This window comes from Siphateles boraxobius, unplaced genomic scaffold (genome assembly GCF_051911475.1).
Source record: "Siphateles boraxobius isolate OS27281-9 unplaced genomic scaffold, OSU_SipBor_1 17, whole genome shotgun sequence".
In the NCBI taxonomy this organism is placed as follows: domain Eukaryota; kingdom Metazoa; phylum Chordata; class Actinopteri; order Cypriniformes; family Leuciscidae; genus Siphateles; species Siphateles boraxobius.
The window spans coordinates 5,704,913-5,729,682 of record NW_027508777.1 but is presented as its reverse complement, the minus strand read 5'-3'; the positions used below and the strand labels follow the sequence as shown (position 1 = coordinate 5,729,682).

At 40.9% G+C, this 24,770-nt stretch overlaps 1 protein-coding gene across 2 annotated transcripts in view; it reads left to right on the top strand.

Annotated features, from left to right (window-relative positions):
• Positions 1–24,770, top strand: part of pspc1 (paraspeckle component 1) — a 93,371-nt gene that overhangs the window by 45,991 nt on the left and 22,610 nt on the right. For both annotated transcript variants that reach the window (XM_077232352.1, XM_077232353.1), the window contains exon 6: positions 17,822–17,927. In XM_077232352.1, the coding sequence (XP_077088467.1) occupies positions 17,822–17,927 (106 nt within the window). The remainder of the gene's footprint in view (positions 1–17,821; positions 17,928–24,770) is intronic.

Genomic DNA, 24,770 nt, shown 5'->3' with positions numbered 1-24,770 from the left:
TTGCGCGTCAGCACACACAACGGCTGCAACCACAGTGCGGTCCCCCATAACAACCCTCTGGATTGAGCGGAGTAGGGAACATCTCTAGGGTCTTCAAGTGGGCACCTTCCGTCCTCAGTGTTTCGTCGACTAGCCCACGACACCTCAAGAGGGCTCGACAGTGACTCTGGCATCCCAGAGTCACCCCCCTCCGTCCCCCACTCAACTCAGCCCAGCTTACTGACCTCTACTTCCCTCTTGCTGCTGAGACCTAACCACAATCTCACAATCTCTCCGAAACCCAACCATACGCGCCAACCCGTTTGACTAAGGCTGTCGAGCCCCACTGGTGCGTTAATATGCAGTTTCAGTGGCAACGGTTCCGTATGGCATACCACCTACCACAAAACACAATATCTGCCCAACCACCCGTCATTCACGCAATATACACAGGAACGTAATGACTGTAAATACTATACAACCTATACGAATAAACCAACAGTTGCTGCTGAGACCTAACCACAATCTCACCGCAACCCAACCATACGCGCCAACCCGTTTGACTAAGGCTGTCGAGCCCCACTGGTGCGTTAATATGCAGTTTCAGTGGCAACGGTTCCGTATAGCATACCACCTACCACAAAACACAATATCTGCCCAACCACCCGTCATTCACGCAATATATACAGGAACGTAATGACTGTAAATACTATACAACCTATACAAATAAACCAACAGTTGCTGCTGAGACCTAACCACAATCTCACAATCTCTCCGCAACCCAACCATACGCGCCAACCCGTTTGACTAAGGCTGTCGAGCCCCACTGGTGCGTTAATATGCAGTTTCAGTGGCAACGGTTCCGTATGGCATACCACCTACCGCAAAACACAATATCTGCCCAACCACCCGTCATTCACGCAATATACACAGGAACGTAATGACTGTAAATACTATACAACCTATACAAATAAACCAACAGACCTTCCAAGTTTTCAAGAATTCTACGAAACCGTAGCATGGCGGCCTGTACACAGCCAGCTAGAATCTTTCCGTCTCAACCACAGCCAGTTGCTGCTCCTTTCTGCTGCTTCAGATAAGTTCTTTACTGTACGACGCAACTCTTGGCCACTGAATCCGACGTCTCTGAGGAACCGGGTTGTAGAGTGTGCCACAAAACCACGACAACCCACTTCCACTGGATAAACCTGGACTCTCCATCCTCGCTGTTCTGCATTTATGTCACGTTTTCACTCGTAACTTCATAAAACATGCTCTGATTGTGGACAATGACACATTAATAACAGCAGATTCTCACAATTACAATTAGTCAATTAAAATGAGTCCATAAGTTGATCAACATAATCCATTGCGTTGATCACAAGATATTCCTCATGGAGGAACAATTTAAAAAAATACTGATTAATGGTGTTTCAAGGGCTAAACAAATGCTGTAACCTTTGATTACGTAATGCTATCACCACAAAATGTCATACAGATGCAGCGCACATGTAGGGGAACTTCACTAAAAAAATATTTTCCTCTTAGCTTATTTCCTTCCTGAATTATTGCATGTCAAATAAGAAAGATATGTAAAACTATAATACGCTTTTTTTTGTCTGTATCAGCAGTTTCTCAGCATGAGAATGTCCAAATGTAATTGTTTAATTAATTTTTTTTCAAAAAAATTGGTTTTCTATCAAACGATACCTACCTTTTTATTCTCCTTGCTACAGTTTTGGAGTTATGAGTCTTTACTTTTTTTTGTATGTCACTCTAATATATAGAAAAAAAACAACTTTAAAAATCTCTTCAGGGCTGTCACTCTTGCGCTACTTCAGACACAAAGGACAAAACGATTTGCAGTGGTCTCTTTGTCATATCCAGTGGCATGGCCACATATTTTTTTTCTCCTCTGAAATGTCACTTTTGTTTTCAGTTACTTTTTGCTTGCAGGCTAAACTGCAAGTATAGTAACCATAAAGATAGCACACTTTCATATAACAGGACATTTCAGAACTGGAAGAACTATTAGAATTAATTACTAAATTAATAACTAGAATTATTCGATTTACGGTCGTTTTCAGTATTATAAAAATGTGTTCGGTGTTGTACTTTTGCATCATAGTATAGTACTGTATTATCATTTGTACAAATATAGGATCAAAAATCATTTTTTCAGGCTAAAATAACATGCAGACATAGTGTGCCAATCAACTTCTGTTTGGTTTTGTACACCAGATATCAATTGTATGTGTTATCAGTGTACAAAAACACAACAAAAGCTTTGTAAACCAATAATCCTCTGGGGACCAAGGTGTTTTTGGGGCCCTTGGGATGTTTTGACATGCACTTACATGCTTGCTTTTTTCAGTTATTTATAAACATGTTCAGGGCTCCAGACTAACTTTTCCACTGGTTGCACTGGTGCTACCAACTTTCTCAGTTGGTCGCACCAGCATATGATTTGGTCACACTTTTTTTTTTTGTTGCTACATGCCATGGGATTAATCAATGCATGCTGATGAATAGTGGTTTTAATGGACCAAGACTAGCAAAGGCTTTCTGGGTTGCAGCAGAAATACCTGTAATATATTAATTATCATGGATAATCCAGGATTTTCATGGATTTTGGACAGTAATTTTAATCTGTAATTTTAAACATTTTACATTTGAATTATATACAATCTATCTATTTACATTTGAATCATATTCTATCTATCTGTCTATCTATCTGTCTATTATCATCTTTCTATCTTTTAAAAATTATTAAACATTCAAATGTATGCATTACATTTTAAAAGATTAGAGTATTATAATAAACTGATACAGATTTTTCGTTATCAAAGTTTATAGTTGTAACAAAAAGCAGAAATCTCACACTCCTTACCTTCTGCATTTTATAATAATTTCCTTTTCCTCTGTCGAGCGATCATGAAAGTAATCGCTTGACAGAGGAAAATATAACCACTGAAAAGACGTAGGAGGAAGGGACTCTGTGTTTCGTGAGAACATTTTTATCATTTTTATATGCCTTAATTCGTGAATTCATAATTGGCGCGTTTCACCATCAGTGTGCAATGCGCGTGACGTCTACGTTCGTCAATAAATAAACTGCACGTGTCTTGCGGAAGCACATTGTAGACGGAACTTCTCTCCGTTAATGTCTATGGCGAGTCACGCAGGCACTGGGCTACTCCGCAGCCGAGACGACCCCGGGATAAAATAGTCCGAATATAAACACTTCTTATAGGCGTACCGTAGTGATTCAGAATAAGTCAAAAACACCGGTGTTTCCAATCCTCATTTTCAGATAAGATGCCAGCAACCCGTAAAATTCAGATATAATAACCTTTCTCAAACTATCCTTTATCACAATTTTTCCAAAGATCAATGTGGGGGTCTAGTAAGGGCATTACCTTGATTTGCTTTAACAAAGCTTCTAAGCTGGAGGTATTTGAAGAAGAAAAAATCCTATTGAGCCTGAACTTAAACCTCAAGCTCGCGGCACGATCTGGCATCCCCATCCAGAGCGCTGGTCTCTGCATGCATGGTTGATCAACGGGTACTCGTTGCCCTGCCAGAAGGAGTGATGAACACGATCACGCAGTCTAGAGCCCCTTCCACGAGAAGGCTCTACGCGTCTAAATGGTCGGTGTTCTCTGGATGGTGCACCGACAGAGGTCTGGACCCGCGGACATGCGGGGTGGCGCATCTGCTCACTTTCCTACAAGAGCTGTTGGATAAGGGAAGATCCCCATCCACGCTCAAAGTTTACGTGGCGGCCGTAGCAGCATTCGCGGAATCGACGCACGGCCAGTCACTGGGAAGACATGAGTTGGTCGTCCGCTTCCTTAGAGGAGCTAGAAGGATGAATCCGCCGCGCCCCCCGTCGGTTCCCATGTGGGATCTTTCACTGGTCCTCGAGGCCCTGAAAGCTTTTCCATTTGAACCACTGGACTCCGTGGAGTTGAAATATCTATCACTAAAAGCCGTTTTTCTGACTGCACTGTCGTCAGTAAAACGTGTAGGGGATCTGCACGCGCTGTCTGTCAGCGCGTCGTGTCTTGAGTTCGGACCAAATGACTCTAAAGTCATCCTCAGACCTAGACATGGTTATGTCCCTAAAGTGATGGGCACTCCATTCAGAGCGCAAGTTATTTCGCTGTCAGCTCTCCCAGCATCTGACAGCGAAAGTGATGTGAATCTCCTCTGCCCTGTCAGAGCGCTGAGGTTTTACATTACGCGCTCCGCCTCCTTCAGGCGTTCGGAACAGCTTTTCGTTTCGTTTGGTGGGCGCGCCAAGGGGCTTGCCTCCTCGAAACAGAGCCTGTCCAGATGGATAGTGGACGCTATAGCGGCAGCTTACGCGTCAAAAGGCCTGCAATGCCCTCTGGGCATCAGGGCTCATTCCACGAGAGGCGTGGCCTCGTCGTGGGCATGGTCCAGTGGAATTTCTATCCATGACATATGTGTAGCGGCGGGCTGGAGCTCCCCGTCTACCTTTGTCAGGTTTTATAACCTAGAAGTTCCTGCCTTGCAGGCTAAACTGTTGTCAGTCTGAAAAGAGGTGTATTCTGCCCAGATCTCCTGCTCAGATCACGTTCATGACTCAGCTCTCCTGGTTGAGCTGCACTAAGTAGGGTATGTGCCATATGACTATACAGACCGGCGCGCTGCTCTGTATTCCCTATGTGTGCTTATGTACAAGTGATGGCCCGCGTGGCTGGCCACCTTATTTTTTCTACTTATGGGGTTCCCCTTAAGCTCGGGGTCTCATGTGGATGCTTGGCGCGCACGGCGTTGACAAAGTGTTCCCGTAGCGTAAGCTAAACTTACGCAATACGAGAGAACCTCTCGTAAGAGAACGATACTCGGTTACTAACGTAACCTCGGTTCTCTCTAGAGAGGGAACGAGTATTGCGTAACCGGCCGTGCTCACGCCACGAGCGACTTCGCTTCAGTCGTCAAAAAACCAGAGAATTCAGCCTACAGCCCCTATTTTATACGCTAAGCCACGCCTATCTGGTGGGCTGTGACGCTATAAAGGCGCGGGCGCCCTTCATTGGGCGTGACGTCACGCCGGGCGCACTGGTAGGCTGCAGCAGTTGCCCGCAGGGCAGCCAATGAGCACGCGAGATGGCCTGCTCTAGGTCTGCTAGCTGCTGCACTGCGTTGACAAGTTATACAAAATTAAGGATAATTTTTTGGCTTCAGTATCTCGAGAAGATGAATCTTTCCCGTAGCGTAAGCTAAACTTACGCAATACTCGTTTCCTCTCTAGAGAGAAACGAGGTTACGTTAGTAACCGAGTATCGTTCTCTGTATTCTTTTACAGTCCACCAGTGGCGGATTCAATCCCAATAGCCAAATCATAATCTTTATCATTATTATTGGCAGAACATTAATTTTCATAAGCTGCATCGAAATGCTCAAAATATTCTAAGTTGTTTTCACAAAGTTTTCATTTAACTTTAGTCATACTTGTCCAGGGAAATTATCCTGACCCATAATTTCATTTATAAAACAGACAATGTCTTTTGCTTCAATGACTTAATATCAACAAAATATACAACATTATACATTATTGATTTCCAGAATCTTTGGTCAAAGTTGTCTTTACATTTTACTAATTTGGTATTATCATCAACAACCCTAATTACAGAACAAGTACATATCTAACATCCGGAAACCGGGCTGAATAAAAAAACCCCTGTTGCTGTACCCCCAGCATAGCTGGACTCTTTAGGTTCAAAACACAATGGTTGTCAAACTAAAACTAAACATAATTTCAATCATTATTTTACCATTAAAATATATAATTGTTCCCCATTTTGCTTAATGAAACATTCCTTATCTTTGTCACATTAATCCGCGTTAATCATACTCAATGCATTATTTTTATTCTGAAACTCATTTTTCATACCATTTAAACAGTTAATTTGACTTCCATAAATTCTGTCAGACATTTTTTTTTCATCACATATAGTTTTCTACTATATTTCTTCCATTTTTCCCTACATACCAGTTCCTTCTGCATCCTCTGTTCTACATGCTACTTCTTTCTTTTCTCTACATGCCAGTTCCTTCATTATCTAACCAGTACATGATTGTTTGCTTACAATCCCCACACACATATCTCACACACCAACCTTTTTGTTTTTCACTTCCCTCCTCCATCAAGTCTCTCACTTACAGTTCCCTCTATTTCACACAGACAGCCTTATTTATTGCTGCTTGCTACTTCAATCCTTATCATGTAAATTTAAGTTCTCAGACATCTAATGTCATGCATCCATTTACTGGATGAAGAAGTAAAAACTTTATTTCTCCTGGCAGTTCGACTTTTTTATCTGCCTATTCACACATGTTGAATAACAACCATAACAACCTTTTTGTTTCTCACTGCCCTGTTCAACTGATTCCCGCACTACTTTTAATCTCGTAGCGCTCAATGTTCCCTCACCTTGGAAAATCATGATATTAGGTTCAACTTTTCAATACCCTGCATGCATTTTCTCCCCGTAATTCTTTCAGCATTTGACAGAAAATCGGTATATCAAATTTTGGCAAGCTTATTTTGAGATTTCCCCATACTGGCTGTTTTCTGTTCTCAGTGGATTTTGTTCAACGCTCGTCTAGTAATCTGTCAGACGTCTCCGACAGATCCGATTTTTAACCTAAAATCGGACAGGGGTCATTAATTATGGTTCACCCAAAATCAATATTTCAGTTAGCCTTAATTAACTTTTGGTGTGGCAAAATTTCTTGACCTGTTCGTAGGTCTCAATTTCCCACTTTTGGTGTGGCAAAACCTCTTGACCTGTTTAAAGGTCTCAATTTCCCACTTTTGTGCGAGCTCAATCCTCGGTCAAAACTTCTTGACTCAGCCTCAGTTTAGAAAATCTCGACCTGTTTAAGGGTCTCAATTTCTTGGTCGAGGACCTCTTGCCTCAGTCTATGCCTTAAATCTCTTGATCTCGCACCATAGAAAACAGTCTCAGCCAGTATAGTTTGCTCACTCTTATACCAAAAGAAAAATATTTTACCCCAAAAGAAAATATTTTAGTCGTCTCTTACCAGAGATGTTTTGGGTTGCCACGGGTTCGCTTTCATTCAATCCCAGTGAAGTTTCTCCTGGCCCTGATAGCGGTCGGCCCCTCTCTCTAAAGCTTACGAGGTAGAGCTGGAGCTGCTCAGTCCAGGATGATCGATCACCGTCCGCTCTCAGGTCCAGAAGGCACTTCCAAGGAATCCCACTGTCCTGACACCAAATTGTTGTGGCAAAAATTCTGTTAAACATCATCACTGTGTAAGAGACACTCAGAGTCAAATTAATAAAAAAGAAAAGTATTTATTCTTGCAAGAATAGGTTCAGTCTAGTACACAGAAGTTACGCTGTGCAAGAGAGTGAAACACAGCAGGAAGATATGAGACGGCCTTTATACTGTTTTCAAGGTTCCTCCTCACCCGCTGTACCTTTCACCCACCCAGATAAGGTCCTTACTGCTGTTCAGTTTCTACTTAAAGACACAAACTGGTACTGAAATAAGCTGGCCAATACTGACCGTCCCTAAGGTCAGAGGTCCTGTCCCATATGTTCGTGAAACGTCACACACAAGCACGTACACACATATACTTTTATACATTGAATAGGTTCTTTCTCTTATGATACCTGTTTGGGATCAATGACTATTAAAATTTCTACAACAATGTGCAGGAGTTCCGAGAATACAAAGATAAAATTAAAATGATGGAGAATCAAATTGAAACACTGACCGAAGTCAATAATGATCTGAAAGTTTGTGTGTTGGAAGAGGAAAGGTACAAAAGAAGATGGTATCTTCGCATAAAAGTCATAAAGGAGAACTCAAATGAGCGCATAAGACAGGATGTGATTCAACTTCTGGGCAAGATAACACTTGAATTTGCTTCTACCATGGGGGAGGCTGTCAAGGCCGTGCATCAGGTAGGAAGGAAGGAGACCAGCCGTCCGAGAGGTGATCATACTCTTCACCCGCAGACATGATGAAGTATGGAAAAGAACCAAGACGTCTTCCTTTGCCGAGGAATTGACGAAGGAAGATAGACTTTTGAGACGTGAATTATGGCCAAGAATCGAACAAGCCAGAAAGGAAGGCAAAGTAACTGGCTTTAGAGGTCCATTTGGATATATCGAGGGTAAACGTATCTCTTAAAAAGGGTACTGACTGCTTCTCTTTGATATGTGGTGAGGTGGAGTGATAAAGAAATTGGACTTTGTTTTTCTATCCCACAAACTCTACACGTCTGTAATAGACTTCATCTTTATTTTTATTAATTTTTTTTTAAAATTCAATTAAGTTCTATCTGTTTAATTGTTCATGTTCGCGTTAAAATCTGACATCTCATTTTCTTTAAATTATAGGGGTTTAAATGACTCTCTTAAGAGAAAGGCATTTTTTTTTATTTTGCAAAAGTACTAAATGGGAATATTTAAAACATAAATTGAGAGAGTATTCAATAACCTTAAGCAAAAATCTGATAATAGAAGAAATGTGAAAAAGAAATCCAGTTAATTCAAGAGTTAATAAATGCTGTTGCCTACCTTATGTCAGATGAAGAGAAAGAAAAACTTAAGCTACATTCCATTTTAGATTAATTATATCAAAAAGGCAAAAGGAGCATACATGAGATCCAGAGCTAAGTGCCTGGAAGAAGAGGAAAAAATAGCTCATACTTCATTAATTTGGAAAAAAGACGACAAGAAAGAAATTTGATCAATAGTGTAATAGTGAACCAAGTAGAACATTCAAATAATAACTTTGTGAATCATACATAACCATACAAGAGCTTGATGTGGCTATTAAACAGAGTAAACCTGGTAAATCACTGGGTCCTGATGATTTAACCACAGATTTTTATAAATTATTTTGGGATGACCTAAAATATCTTTTATTAACAAATTATTGATAACTATGAAACAAAGAAACAATTATTATTTAGATACCAAAGCCAGGAAAAGATAAAAGGATTTTAGATAACATACGCCCCATAACACTACTAAATACACATTACAAACTGTTTACTAAAGCACAGGCTTCTAGATTAAAAACGGGAATATCACAAATTATTAGTGTGACCCAATTAGGATTATTAAAAGATAGGTCAATTCATAATAATATTAGGTTAGTTTTTTATTTGATTGAATATGGTCATCTAATTGAAGAAGTTGGTTTAATTTTATTTTTGGATTTCTATGAGGCCTTTGACACATTGGAGCATTCTTTTATTTTTCAAACTCTTAAACACATTGGTTTTGGTCCTAAATGTATTAATATTGTTGGAATGCTTTATAAAGACATAAACAGCTCTGTAGCTCTTACCTAAGATACTTGTCCAAGATTTGAGGTCAGACGAGGCATCAGGCAAGGTTGTGGATGTTCACCTTTATTATTTATTATGTTAGCAGAAATGTTGTCTATTTTACTCAAAATGGGAACCATATCTGGCATTGATTTAGAAGGGAATCGGTTTCTTGTCAGTAAATTTGCTGACGACACAACTGTTTTTTTTGTTTTTTTTAAAAAATGAACAGCAAATACCCCTAGCACTTCAGTTAATCGTGATTTTTTCAGAAGCTTCAGGTTTAATGCTAAATATGTCAAAATGCGAGCTATTGGCCATTCATGATCATCCTAATTTAACATTATACAATATACCAGTTAAAATGAAGTTAAATATTTAGGTATCTGGTTATCTAAGATGATTAATCATTTAGAAAATTTAAATATTGATAAAACTTTGCAAATTTGTAAATTAATAATGAATACTTGGCTGCAGAGAGACATCATTTCTGGAAGATTTTTCATTGACAAAAGTAGAAAATCTTTCTAGATTCATCTTTCTCTCTAGCAGTTTCTGCAAAAAAAGATAAAGGCAAAATTAACAAATTAAACTTTGATTTTATATGGAAAATGGAGTCATTATGTATATGTAAAAGTAAATTGATTAAAGAATATGAAGAAGGTGGACTTAAAACGATTGACTTTGATATTATGAATGGAGTCATTAAACTTAGATGGTTACAGTCGATAAGTTTAACGATAAGTCCTCTTTCTGGTTTGAGATTCCTACTGCTGTATTCAAAAAATGTGGCGACATAAGTTTTCTGCTGCAATGTGACTTCGGATTGTCCAAACTCCCTGTAAAACTTTATGCTTTCCATCAACTAGTATTATTATACTGGAAATTGATTTTCAACCATAATTTTAGTCCTCATAACATGTCAATTTGGAACAACAGATGTGTAACTGTGAACAGGAAATCTTTGTTTATTGATGAGTGGTGGCAGAAAGGCATATGGTAGCTAACACGTTATGGAGAATCTTGGGAATATACTGAGCCATGCTGCTTTTTGTGGTAAATAAAATCGAAGCCGCTCCTCTAAAATGTATGACATTTATTTATTTGCATTTATTTATTTTATCTTTACTGTTGGGAATGGTATGTATATTGTGATGTGATTGAATGCAAGTTCAGTCTTGTTTGTAAAACTTTCAGTTATTAATGCCTTTCTGTTAATGTTCTACAAATATATGAATAATTAAAAAAAAAAAAAAGGCAAACACTAATAATACTTTCTCATTTACCATCAGCGTTCAGCATATGTGCATTTATATAATTTAAACAAATCTTTGAATATCTAATAAACATTTAATTTCATAAACCTTGCAAGGCTTAGTCGAAAACAGCTGTCAGATATTCGGAAGTGTGCATTTGTAGCCTGCATCGTGTTACTGTGGGTGGCGCTCATATCAGCTTCACTGGAGACACACAATCGACAAACTTTAAACCCTTGATTTCAAACTATGCTGCGCTATATTCAGTTACCCGTTATGTCATATGCATGTCATTAGGGCCCGACCACCGATGGTGTGAGGACCCTCTTGGAATTGCTCTGTTTATTTTATTATTATTAGGGCCGGGGCACCGATGGTGTGTGGACCCTCTTGGAATGTCTCTGTTTATTAGGGCCCAAGCCTTGAAAAGGAGAAGGCCCTATTGTTTTCCTAAGGATTATTATTAGGGCCCAAGCCTTGAAAAGGCGAAAGGCCCTATTGTTTTCCTAAGCATTATTAGGGCCCAAGCCCTGAAAGGGCGCAGAGCCCTATTGTTTTCCTTAGGATTTTTTTTTAGGGCCCAAGCCCTGAAAGGGCGCAGAGCCCTATTGTTTTCCTTAGGATTATTTTTATTTATTTCTTTTTAGGGCCCAAGCCTTGAAAAGGCGAAGGCCCTATTGTTTTCCTTAGGATTATTTATTAGGGCCCAAGCCTTGAAAAGGCGAAAGCCCTATTGTTTTCCTTAGGATTATTTATTATTAGGGCCCAAGCCTTGAAAAGGCGAAGGCCCTATTGTTTTCCTTAGGATTATTTATTATTATTATTATTAATATTATTATTATTATTATTATTTTACTACCTTTTGGGCACTTTTGGGGCCCTTAACGTGCTCAAAAACTCTTGAAACTTTGCACACGGGTCAGAACCCGCGGCCATCAGGGCCGGGCTGAAGCTGGTACCCGGGCATGGCAGTGGTAAAAAATCTTGGTCCATAAATCAAACACGCTTGCATGTAATAATATGAAACTCGGTACACATATAGATCTCATTGGTTCATATATCCTTCGTAATTTTACTTTTTACGCCAGCCCAACAGGAAGTCGGCTATTATGGGTTGTTTGGAAACTCATGCTCAGGAATTTGAAACACTTCTCCTAGGGAATTCACCCAATCGTCACCAAACTCGGGGTGCATGAAGTCAAGACATTGAGGATGAAAAATTGCCAGGGGATTTTTGATATCTCGAACGGTTTGGCTGTGGCGAGGAAACGAATTTATGGCGAATAAGGGAAAAAGGAAGTGTGTTATAACTTCTGCATACATTGACTGATCTTGATGAAACTTCAGCAATGTGTTTGCTGTAAGAGGCCGATCACATGGATGTGACTATTGTGAGTCAAAGTTATAGCGCCACCAACTGGCAGCAGGAAGTGTCACGTTCAAAATGCTTTTAAATCACCCTCTTATTTTTACCCGATTTGCTTAAAACTTTGTGTATAATGTAAACACACGGCAGATGTAGACCTGTGAAAGGATTATTGATATCTTAGATACTGTTGCCGTGGTAATGCATCAAACTTTATGATTATTTTTTGATGCTTTTGAGACTCTTAGCATACTTGAAATTGCATGAAACTCGACAGACACATCACATTTATTAGCCAGTAGACATTTGCAAAGTTTCCGAAATGGGCGTGGTGCAGGGGCTCAGTAGCGCCACCTTTTGACAAAAAAGGGGGAGTTAGGTCTATACTTTTATCTACAATCTTAAAACTCAGTATGTATATTGTTCATAGCGAGCTGGACAACTTTCTAATTTACAGTTATTAGCTCAGACCAACAGGAAGTCAGATATTTTGGTTTGAATGTGGATGTTTTGGAGAATTCTCTCTTGCTCTCTCTCTGACCCTACGTCTCTCCGTGTGTTTGAGGGGAGGGGGATTTGTCTGCTGAGTGAGAATGCTTTTATTTTAGTTTTTCAAGGTTTTGGGGCCCTTAACGTGCTCGAAAACTCTTGAAACTTTGCACACAGGTCAGAACCCGCGGCCATCAGGGCCGGGCTGAAGCTGGTACCCGGGCGTGGCAGGGGGGCTCGACAGCGCCCCCTGGAATGCGATTCGAACACTTGTCCATATATCAAACATGCTTGCATGTAATAATATGAAACTCGGTACATATTTAGATCTCATCGGGCCGAACAACTTTCGTGCTCTAAGTTTAACGACAGCTCAACAGGAAGTCAGCTATTATGGGTTGTTTGGAAAATGCATGCTTTTATTTTTTATATACTTCTCCTAGAGAATTAATCCAAACACCACGAAACTCGGTCAGCATGAAGTCAAGACATTGAGGATGATAAATTGCCAGCGGATTTTTGATATCTCGAACGGTTTGGCCGTGGCGAGGAAATTAATTTATGACTAAAAAAGGACACATAAAGTGTGTTATAACTCAGTTAGTTTTACCTACAGTTACAAAACTTGGCGTGTATATTGTTCTCTTCAAGCCGAACAACTTTCTAATTTACAGTTATTAGTTCCGACCAACAGAAAGTCAGATATTGTGGTCAGATATTGAGAGTGTTCCCTGCCATTCTCTGTGTGTGTGTGTGTGTCTGTGTAGGGAGGGTGAGAAGGAAAGGGGGGGGGGGGGGGGGTCTCTTCCAGTGATAATTTAAACACAAAATCATAAATAGGGCTATACTGCCCTCTTGTGTCCAAAATTATATTTCTATATAAATATATTACGTATGTGACTAAGGATGTTGTGTTTTATAGCGAGTGTACAAAAATATAAGTAAACAGTTTGCAGTCTGAATGATGTCCTGTATGAAAAAAATGGAGTATGTTTCCACTGTTCACACACACACACAGTTCGATCGCGCCCGCGCCACTCTCTCTCACACGCGCGCACACACACACACACAGTTCGATCGCGCCCGCGCTTCTCTCTCTCTCTCTCTCTCTCTCTCACACACACACACACACACACAGTTTGATGGCGCGCGCCTCTCTCTTAAGCTGGAGTGTGTGTGTGCGCACGAGAGAGGCGCGCTGGCGCGATAGAACTTTGTGTGTGTGTGTGAGAGAGAGAGGGAGAGAGAGAGAGAGAGAGTGAGAGAGAGAGAGGCGCGGGCGCGATCGAACTGTGTGTGTGTGAGAGAGAGAGAGAGAGAGAGAGAGAGGCGCTGAAATCATTTTATACGGAAATCAATTATTTATAATTCAGATGAGAATAAAGTTAGTGTTAATTAAAATTATAAGGAACATTTAGTTTTTCTGTTCTGAATATCATTAAAACAGAAAAGGCAGAGACAACATAATGATGAATAATCTTAAGATATTATATCGTATGCTATGTGTTGTGAATACACCCATGTTAAACATTAAAATGTACTTCCATTGCATATCATAATTATACGTAAAATATAATTACATTAATAAACCTGTACAAAGACCTCCAGATAAATACTGGGCTTCTATATTTACACATTTAAGTGCTGAAAAACATATTGAGCTATGACATCCTATGACATTAAAAATTATTCTATATTTAAATTATCTCATATATGTGGCTATTGTGGTTCAAGATCATAGGCCCTAACTGATGCAAGCTCTACAGCACACTTCTTTTCGACAATCAAAGCAGGGTTACGTTTTTGCACGTCGTGCACAATAACCCTAAAGGCACCAGGGTGGCGGTGCCACCGGCTTCTTTATATATATATATATTTATTAGGGCCGAAGCCTTGAAAAGGCAAAGGCCCTATTGTTTTCCTTAGGATTATTAGGGCCCAAGCCTTGAAAAGGCGAACATGTTTCAGTGTGATGCCAAGGGGGTAATCCATAAGCCGGAAGTTGAAGCCACGCGGGAGCCGTTATCAGGAAATTATACAGGCAATGTAAGAAAAGAAAACAATCTCAATGCCAATCGTGGTTAACGTTCCTTTATTTATTTACAGATCTACGCTTGAAGATGAATGTGATCCCTTTCATTCTGGTCGGAAGCCATCTACAAAATGTCATAGCCTATAACGTGAAATAAAGAAAAAAGTTTTTTATTCAAGTGTTTTTGACCATGATTTATTAGCCAAAACTGCATGATTTAACACCTAGCTCACAATTATTTATATATTTGAATATTAGCCTATGGGCAAATGTTTTACGTGAAGAGATGAAATCATGTAGAACAATAAGCATTTTTAAGAGACTATAAATGAATAGCCTATATTGAATGGATACGAAAATGACTCAGGGATATTGTATACTGACAGTATGGTTCCTGGGCTTATATATGTCTTGATGTAGATCGAAGGAAATGAAGAAGGACTTTTTTTTTTAATAATGCATGTATGTGTGCATGTGCTATTTGAATCACTTTTAATAATTTTGGATGATTGTACATGTTGTTTATTATCTGTTATTTTTTATTTTATATACATCAAGTTACAATCATGTTAATAATAAATTATGTGACCAGCAAGCATATTTACCAATGCCCAATTTCCCAGTGCTTAAATTATATTTAAAATATTCGATCACTCGGCGGTTAAATAACTATTGGGTATGAATTCATATCACAAGTTCTTGAACATCATTTTACATCACTTCTTAATAGTATGCATTAACTTAATATGGTGACTGGCGTTACATTTTAAAATAAATACTTGAAATTAATAATTAATCAGAATACTTACTCCTGCTCAGGTTCACGCCAAAGAACTCTTTGCTCAGGTTCCCCGTCTCTGCAAGATTAACGTTGGAAATTTTCACGCACAGCTACTAGAAGATTTACGTCTGTCAGACAGGTTGCTTACGTCATCAAGCTTAGTTTGAGTCGGTTTGAGTCTGCGCGTCAGGAACGGAAGTGCTCAAAAATCGCTAAAAATGGGCTTCAACTGTCTCAACTGAGTTCCAATGAGATGGCTCTGTCCACTTTTTATACTGTCTATGTGTGATGCAGTACTAGCAACATAGTAAAGATGCCATTGAGTTTTAAAAATGTTAAAAACATCTTAAAACATGCTAGCAATTCTTGGCTAAGTGCTAACGCATACTAATGCAATGAAACAGGAAGTTGTTTTTACTGAAGAAGGCAATGTCCAATCTGCCCTAAACTTCACACGTTTGATAAGAGCCCTGCCCTGAACATATCTACATGACAATTTTAAGTTAAAGTAATACCGCCACCTACTGTCAAAAGGAAGTGACATATTTTACACTGTGATGCAGTACTAGCAACATATTAAATATGCCATTGAGTTCTAAACATGCTAGAAACATGCTAAAGCATGCTAGCAACACTTATCTGAGTAATAACGCATGCTATTATCCCCATAATAAAGGACATTTTTGTAACTGACTTTGACATACTCCTCCTATATTTACCTACTTAAATGCACATTGCCCACCGTGCTCTGTCTTCCTAAAGCCACTGGGTGGCGTTGGCACGGTTGTGAGGGCCCTTTTAATGCTGCTTGCAGCTTTAATTTTCACTGTGAGATCCAGAGCTAAGGGCCTGGAAGAGGGGGAAAAAAACAAGAGTAAACCTGGTAAATCACTGGGTCCTGATGATTTAACCACAGATTTGTATAAATTATTTTGGGATGACCTAAAATATATTTTATTTGAAGCCTTACAAGATTGTATAAATAATAACAAATTATTGACAACTATGAAATAAGGTTTCCGCTATTATTTCAGCTAATATTGGCTATTGTTTCGGCTTGATGCGGCTATTATTTTTATATATATATATATATATATATATATATATATATATATATATATATATATATATATATATATATATATATATATGTATATGTATATATATATATATATATATATATATATATATATATATATATATATACATGATGTTGCATTTATAACCCTTACATACTGATTTCTAAATAAGATTTAAACCACATAATGGCCTCAGTTGAAACATTTAAATTTGATAACCTAGAGAGCATGTAGAGGGACTTCACCAAAAAAAATTTATCCTACCCTATTTCCTTCCTGAGTTATTGCATGTCAAATAAGAAAGACATGCAAAATCATGATAAAAATTATATAATTTTTTTATTTTCAAAAAAATGTAAAGTGTTCTATATTATTATATCTATTGATACCTAACTTTTGACTACTTGCTAAAGATTTGGAGTTATGAGTCTTTACTTTTGTGTATGTCACTTAGAAAAAACAACTCTAAAAATTCCTTCAGGGTTTAAGGGGTTAAATTATTAACAACAATTTATCGATCATCGATTAATCAATAGTATCCCTAACTGGAATGTTTCCAAATCAGGAAAATACAATTTGTTATCTGTCAAAATGATAGACAGCCCAGTTGTTGCAAATGCTTTTTGTTGGATTTACAGATCAAAACGTTTAACAAGTTATTGGCTGTAACTGATTGTTTACAGTTTAAAGGAAGTTACTCCCATAATTTGTGCAAAGTGTCATGGGGTAGGTTTTGTGACAGTGGGTTGTTGTTTTTTTGTTTTTTTACCACCGGGTGGTTATAGACCAACTACTGTGGTATAATACATTTTGTAATATAAAGAAAAAAAGATAAATAAGGCTCAAACGTCCATTTGGTAAGAAACGTGTGTGTTTAGTTTAGCAGTTTATTCAGTGAAACGCACTATAGGCTGTAAAACACTGAAATAAATGTCAGTAAATAATGTTAATCTAAATAATATAATAAAGTTAAATATTTTAAAAAAAGCGCTTTATGAATAAACTTGATGTGCTTTACCAATTCTAACATGCACAAAATATGTTAAATAGAATTTGATGTGCAAGTAAAAATGTTTTTACTACAGTGTTTTTCTACTTTACCACAGTAACGGATGCAAATTTAGTAATTAAAATGAAACGGAAGGAAGAAATGTTTATATTCCCCGGCAAAAATGGGTAAAACGTGTGAAGATTTGAGAAAAGAAACGAGATTCCATGTCCAGTGGAATAACTCATGTAATATTGTTACGCTTTTGGAAAATCGAGTGAGATCAGAAAACAGAATACAAAGCTAACAGATGGCTTAAATATATGGGCTTGTGTACCGTTCTCATTCTGCACGAATTTAAATGTTTCCATGGTTCTGGTGCTAACATATTTCTTTTTTAAGCAAAGCTTTGTGCTTTACTCTTGTTGAAATATTCACGTTTTGGTGTACTAGATGGTCGATCTGAGCATGTGCAGTTTAACTGAATTTGAGTTATATATGCTTAGGCATGAAGAAGAGAGACGTAGACGTGAAGAAGATATGATGCGTCATAGAGAGCACCTTGACATGAGACGACAACCAGATGGATTTAAGCCCAGTTTCATGGAGAGTGTGAGTAGGCTACAGGCAAAATGCTTCACATTCATTCTGATGTTGTATTTGTTTTAGCAGGGCTCCAGACTGTGACTAAATTGGTCACAACAATGTTCCCTTTGTTTTTTCTTGCTTTTCTTTATGGAGTGGACATTAACAATGCAGTTAATTCAGCAGTTACTAAATGAAGAACATTTTAGGTTACCTGAGAAAACATTTCTAATGTGGTGTGCCAAGAAAAGTTCAATTCTTTATTATTATGTAAGGTAATATGATATAATATTTAAAAAAATTAAGCATTTACACTGAGATTTGGTTTGAGACAAACATAATGTGATTTTGTATGGTCAGTTATTGGCTGAGGACAGCATTAACTCTCTGGGGTCTGCGTGATCTCCTTGCTTTTTTTGATATCAGTGCAAAAGACACTCTAATAACTCTGTCTATTTTTGTCATACAGGCAAGTTTTAGACATCATTCAAAAATGTTAAATATCTACTTTTATTTGTGTACATAATAAATAACAAACTCATAATAAAAACAAAATGTTCTGCTTTTCGTAAAATAAAGAAAATAAACATGATACACGTTCTGCAGTCTCTCTCAGTGTGAAGTTCATTCTGAAACACGGCAGAAAATGAACTATCTCAGCGAATGCTTGCAACCCTTACGTGAGAGATATGTTTTTAGAAAGCTTGAAGTGTCTATTTTTAGATGTAAATCATATCAAAAACAAATATTCTCTGTTTAAGTAATCCGTATGAAAGTAACGAGATGTACAGTTTTTCAAGTGCCTGCTCATTACCTCTAATGTGACCACACCCATGTGCGCATGAGCGATTCACATGCAAATAGTCCACGTGAAGGAACGTGAACCTGTAAACGCCCTCATTACCACATAACAAAGCATCAGACTTTCATCAGACATTGTAGACATCGACGACCTCCTGGTTTTCTCAAATTCTCTAGAGGAACACATTCAACATCTCAGAATGGTCTTGAAACGTCTACTGCAGTACCAACTCTACGCCAAAGCAGAAAAATGTGAATTTCACCAAAACAGAACGTCATTTCTGGGGTATGTAATCAGTCAGGAGGTAGTGGCTATGGAGGAGAAAAAGCTCAGGGCAGTGTTGGACTGGCCCTTACCCCAAACCATCAAAGAACTGCAATACTTCCTGGGGTTTGCCAACTTACATTTAGTAATTTAGCAGACGCTTTTATCCAAACCGACTTACATTTGAGGATATTTGATATTTGAGGAACTTCTACAGACGTTTCCTCCGAAATTTTAGTACCATGGCCGCGCCTCTAACCGCCATGACCAAACGCCACACCTATCGTCTGCACTGGACCACGGAGGCAAATCAAGCGTTTGATAAACTCAAGACCCTTTTCACTTCTGCTCCCATCCTCCGACACCCAGATCCTGCACTTCAATTCATTGTGGAGATGGATGCCTCCAACACAGGGGTAAGGAGCCATTCTATCACAGCGTCAAGGTGACCCAGAAAAAAAGTTTCCCTGTGCCGGCTTCTCCAGAAAACTGACTCCAGCGGAACGAAACTACGAGGTTGAAACCGCAAATTGTCCGCCATGAACTCACTCCCAAGGAGTGGCGACACTGGCTGGAGGGAGCAACCCAACCGTTCATTATCCTTACCGACCACAAGAATCTTGAATACCTTTGATCAGCTTAACATCTGAATCACCTTCAAGCCAGGTGGGCCTTGTTTTTCACCAGATTTCAGTTCACTGTCTCCTATCGACCAGGTTCCAAGAACGTTAAAGCTGACGCTCTCTCTCGCCAGACAGAAGAACCCATTCAACTCCTTGTCACGGACACCATTATCCCAGAGAAGCTCCTAGTGGCTCCAGTACAGTGGGATATTGTTACAGAAATTGAGCAGTTCAACCGTCCAGCAGAACCTCCATCCGAATGTCGTGAGGGTCTCTTATTTGTTCCAGAACCCTTACACTCACGACTTTTCGAACAGGTCTGTGGCAAACAGGACGTCCGAGAGACGTGAGAGAACGGCGCAAGGCCAGTGGTGCGATTGCTAATGAGCAACACCTGTGAAGCACACCGGTCTCGCATCTCTCACGGAGATAAAGGACAAGCGACGACGTTGATGATCGAGAGAGGAACAGGCCTGTATTTTAGTTGTTTGGTTTTTGTATTTGTATTTTATTTTAGCCAGCAGTCGTCCGCGAGGGGCTGCTGGCGGTATTTTGGTTAGTTTGTTTTATTTTAAATAAAGTATGTTTGATTATTCGCCGGTTCCCGCCTCCTTCCCTGAACATTGCTACACTGGTGCCGAAACCCGGGAAGAGGGAGGAATGCGCTGTCAGAGAGTCCTCACCGCTGTAGGGAATCCGCGATGCCATCGAGCATGATGCGGAGCCGCCGCCGCTCGCCGTGGAACGGAGCCTGCTGCCATCCGCCGGGTAGGGGAGGAGCAGGGAGCGGGGGACTCGCGACCATGGACGCTCGAGGCGGTGCGCTGGAGTAAGTTACCGGGGGGGCGGTCGAGCTTGCTGCCGGCCGCCTGGGAGTTAGAGGGGCGGCTGCCGTCCGGGAGGGAGTGAGGGAGTCGCCGCCGCTCGCCGTGGGCCGGAGCCTGCTGCCGTCCACCAGGAAAAGGGGAGGAGCAGGGAGCGGGGGACTCCTACCGTCTGCCCTATAGCCCAAGGAGCTGTCGCCGTCCACCAGGCGGCGGAGGAGCATCGAACCGTCCACCGAGGGCTACCCAGGCATCGTGGAGGAGATCGCCCAGCTGGTGGAGGACCAGCCACGAGGCCGGTGGTGCGATTGCTAATGAGCAACACCTGTGAAGCACACCGGTCTCGCATCTCTCACGGAGGAGCGGAAGCATAAAGGAGGAGCGACAACGTTGATGATCGAGAGAGGAACAGGCCTGTATTTTAGTTGTTTGGTTTTTGTATTTGTATTTTATTTTAGCCAGCAGTCGTCCGCGAGGGGCTGCTGGCAGTTATGTTTATTTTCGGTAGCCAGCAGTCGTCCGCGAGGGGCTGCTCGCGATATTTTGGTTTGTTTGTTTTATTTTAAATAAAATATGTTTGATTATTCGCTGGTTCCCGCCTCCTTCTTCCCTCAACATTGCTACAAGGTACACTCCACACCTAGTTCAGGACATCCCGGAATCACAGCGACCATCCATCTACTCAGGAACCGCTTTTGGTGGCCAGCCTTACAGTCAGACACAATCCGACACATCCAGAACTGCAGCACTTGTAACACTTGCAAATTCTCCAGACAACTACCGGCCGGACTCTTAAACCCGCTCCCCATACCTCAATGCCCCTGGTCTCATATAGCCATCCATTTCATCACAGATTTACCGAACTCACAAGGTCATACCACCATACTCACTATAGTAGATCGTTTCTCCAAAGCTTGCCGACTAATTCCTCTTCCCAAACTTCCTACTGCTCTAGAAACTGCTGAACATCTTTGCAATCAGTCTCCGGCATATTAACTTCACTCACAGCACTTCAATTCCCATCATGCCTCATATCTGGGACTGATTACACTCACACCTGCACCTCATTCACACACACACTCATATAAGCCACTTCCACACACCCATTCATGCGAATTCTTGATCTGCCCTGGCCATCATTTCTGAGCGTTATTACCCGTGTTTGATTTCTGTGTTTGACTTTGGGTTGCTTACCGTTGCTGACCCCTTTCTGCCTGCCTTGACCTGGACTGTTTACTGGACTCTGATTCTTCCTGCCTGCCCTGATCTGGACTGTTTATTGAACTCTGATTCTTGCTGCTGCCTCAACCCATTGCCTGTCTACCTGGTTTGTCTCAGCCTTGCCTGTTCTGTCCTGTTTGCCGTTGTTTGACTCTGCCTGTCTTGACCATTCTTAAATAAAAGCTGCAAATGGATCCTCCTGACTCCGCCTCTTCACAACAAAATGCTTTCATTGCAAAGGCCATGCAAGTATACATTTAATGAGGTGCTCTTAAAATAATAAGCTAATGGTTCTTTTCATGTTCAATGAATCTTTTCCGTAGCTTCATTTCATTTCCCGTTTAATTCTGTCATTTACCATCTACCCATGTTTGTGTAATTGTTTATATGTTAGTTATGTGTTCGTGATTTTGTTAATAAAACTGCACAATATGTATTTGGTTCTGATTCTCTGCTTGCAACAAAGTTTATTTTACGATCTTGATCTTGTTACATGCTCTAAGCGCTGTACATGCTAAGAAAGAATATTTTTTCTGTGGCCATGAAAGATACACTTTTCCTAGAATAAATGAATAATCAAAAGAGTTTGTTGGACGAACTGATTAATTATAATATTAATTTAGCTAGTTAATCCAATTAACTGACCCAAATATTCATAATTAATCATAAGTTATGAGTTATTATTAATATTTCCCCTTTGAGCTAACTCGTTACATCAAACAAAAGTACTTGAAATAGCCCAACACAAAAAAATGTGCAAGTGGTTTCCCCAAATTCAACTGAAAATGCAACTTTTAATGACTCATGCAGTCTCAAAATTATTCAACCCTTATATGGCAAGCATCTGTAGTACTCTAGCAAACAAGATGTATTACCAGACACCCGCTTATAGCAGCATTTCTGAGGAATCTTACTCCATTCCTCATGAGCAATGGCCTCCAGTTCAGTAATACTCTTGTGTTTGTGTGCTGCAACCGCCCTCTTCAAATCCCACCAGAGATTATCTATGGGGTTCAAGTCAGGTGACTTATGGCCACTGTAGAATCTTCCAGGACTTCTTCTGCAACCAAGCCTTGGTGTAATTTGGAGTATGCTTGGGATCATTGTCCTGTGGGAAGGTCCATTGACGCCCAAGCTTCAGCTTCCTCACTGACTGCATGATGTTTTCTCCAAAGGTTTTCTGATATACAAAAATGAATCTTCCCTTCCACACTCTGCAGGTTTCCAGTGCCAGAGGATGCAAAGCAGCCCCAGGGCATCACCATGCCATCACCATGCTTAACTGTAGGCAGAGTGTTCTTCTCAGCATATGCTTAATTCTTCTTCATCCAGACAAACCGCTGAGCTATAGGGCCGAATAGTTCCAGTTTTGTTTCATCGCTCCACAGAACAGAATTCCAAAACTTCTGTGGCTATTTACATAATTTTGAGCAAGGTAGTGGGGTAACGTCACTACATTGCTTCTGCGTCAAGCACGCTGCAGGCGGCAATACTAAATTCTCGCGTTTCGGGAGTTGGGACAGTTGACGGAATTGTCACTTGCACAATCGGCAAGTGTTGCATCGTCACTAAAGTTTACCATTTGCATGTCTTTTTAAGTCTTACCAATTTTTAACATTCAAGTGATTTTAAACTTTTAAGTACTCGTGCTGGCTCTGAGAGACGGTTCTCTTACGAGAGTATATTCAATAATATAGATATTGAAGCCAAAAATTATCCTTAATTTTGAATCAATGTAAAACGCGTTGCGACAGCATGCAGACATAGGCAAGGCGGCTCGTGTGCCTGTTGGCTGACCTGTGGCAACAGCAGCAGCCTATCGAGAGACGCCCCGCGGCCATTTACGTCACATCCCGCCAGAACAGGTGTGGCCTTGGCCTATAAATATAGCTCAACAGGCTGATACAAACAGATTTTCATCTCTTCAGCGAAGCACTACTGCATCGCTGGATCCGGAGTGAGAAGCCGCGCTGTCTGAGAAAAGCCTTCTGCGGGACGAGCCTTCGAGCCTGAAGCCGCTGGCCTTCACCTCTCCGCCTTCAGCCGCCGTACTAGCTACGCTTTCCTTCGTTTATATCCTTTCACTGCTAAGAGTGTGTGTTCGCCGCTGCGACTCACACTCTCTCTCTCTGTCTATATATCTCTCCTAAAAGAGCTGCGTCTTTTTAAAGATGCAAAGATCCTGCGGCTCGTGCCGAGCCACACTCAGCGACGGGGACCGCCATGTCATCTGCGTTTCCTGCCTGGGTGAGGATCATGCGGCTCTCGCTCTCGTCGACGGTGGATGCCCTCACTGTGAGCTGATGCCCTCACTGTGAGCTGATGCCTATGGTGACTCTGAGAACTCGCCTGGCATCCTTTTCAGAGCCTGCACTTCAGCCCGCCTTATTGCCGCGCCGTAAAAAGTGCCGTGCTCAGCGCAGGCCCCGAGCCTTCTCCTGCCTGCCAAAGCTTGCCGGTTCACCCGCCAGCTTCGCCGGCATCGCTCGAGTCGCTCAACGACGGACAACGGCCGCTGCTTCCCCCATTGTGATTAAAAAAACAGCCGAGGCCTGTTCTATCCTGGCATCAGACAGTGAGGATTGGGCGAGCTCTGTGGACCTCCCCCCACTGTCCGCGAGCCTTCTGGGAGACGGGCTGGCATTGAGTCTGTGTTGATGCATCTGCTCTCTCAGCCCGTCGACAACCTCGGCCTCGACTGGGAGGCGCCCATGCGCAACTGGCTGGATGGATGCTTCCTCAAGAAGGACCACGCGCCGTCACAATCCAGACCCGCGCCTTTTCTTCCTGAGCTTCATGAAGAAATCGCGAGGTCTTGGAACGCCCCCTTCTCGGCCAGGATGCGTACCTCTGTCTCTGCTGCATTCTCCACTGTGGACGCTGCGAAAGATATAGGGTACCTTTCTCTTCCTCCAGTGGAAGCAGCAGTAGCATCCCATCTCTGCCCGCCCTCTGCTGGACGGTGGGCTCAGACGGTGCTGCCATCTAAAGCCTGCCGAGTGACATCAGGCATGCACGGTCGCACTTACACCGCCGCCGGGCAAGCTGTGTCAGCGCTGCACACAATGGCCATTCTGCAGATCTTCCAGGCCGACCTTCTCCGTAAAATGGACGAGGGAGGCACGGAATCGATCAG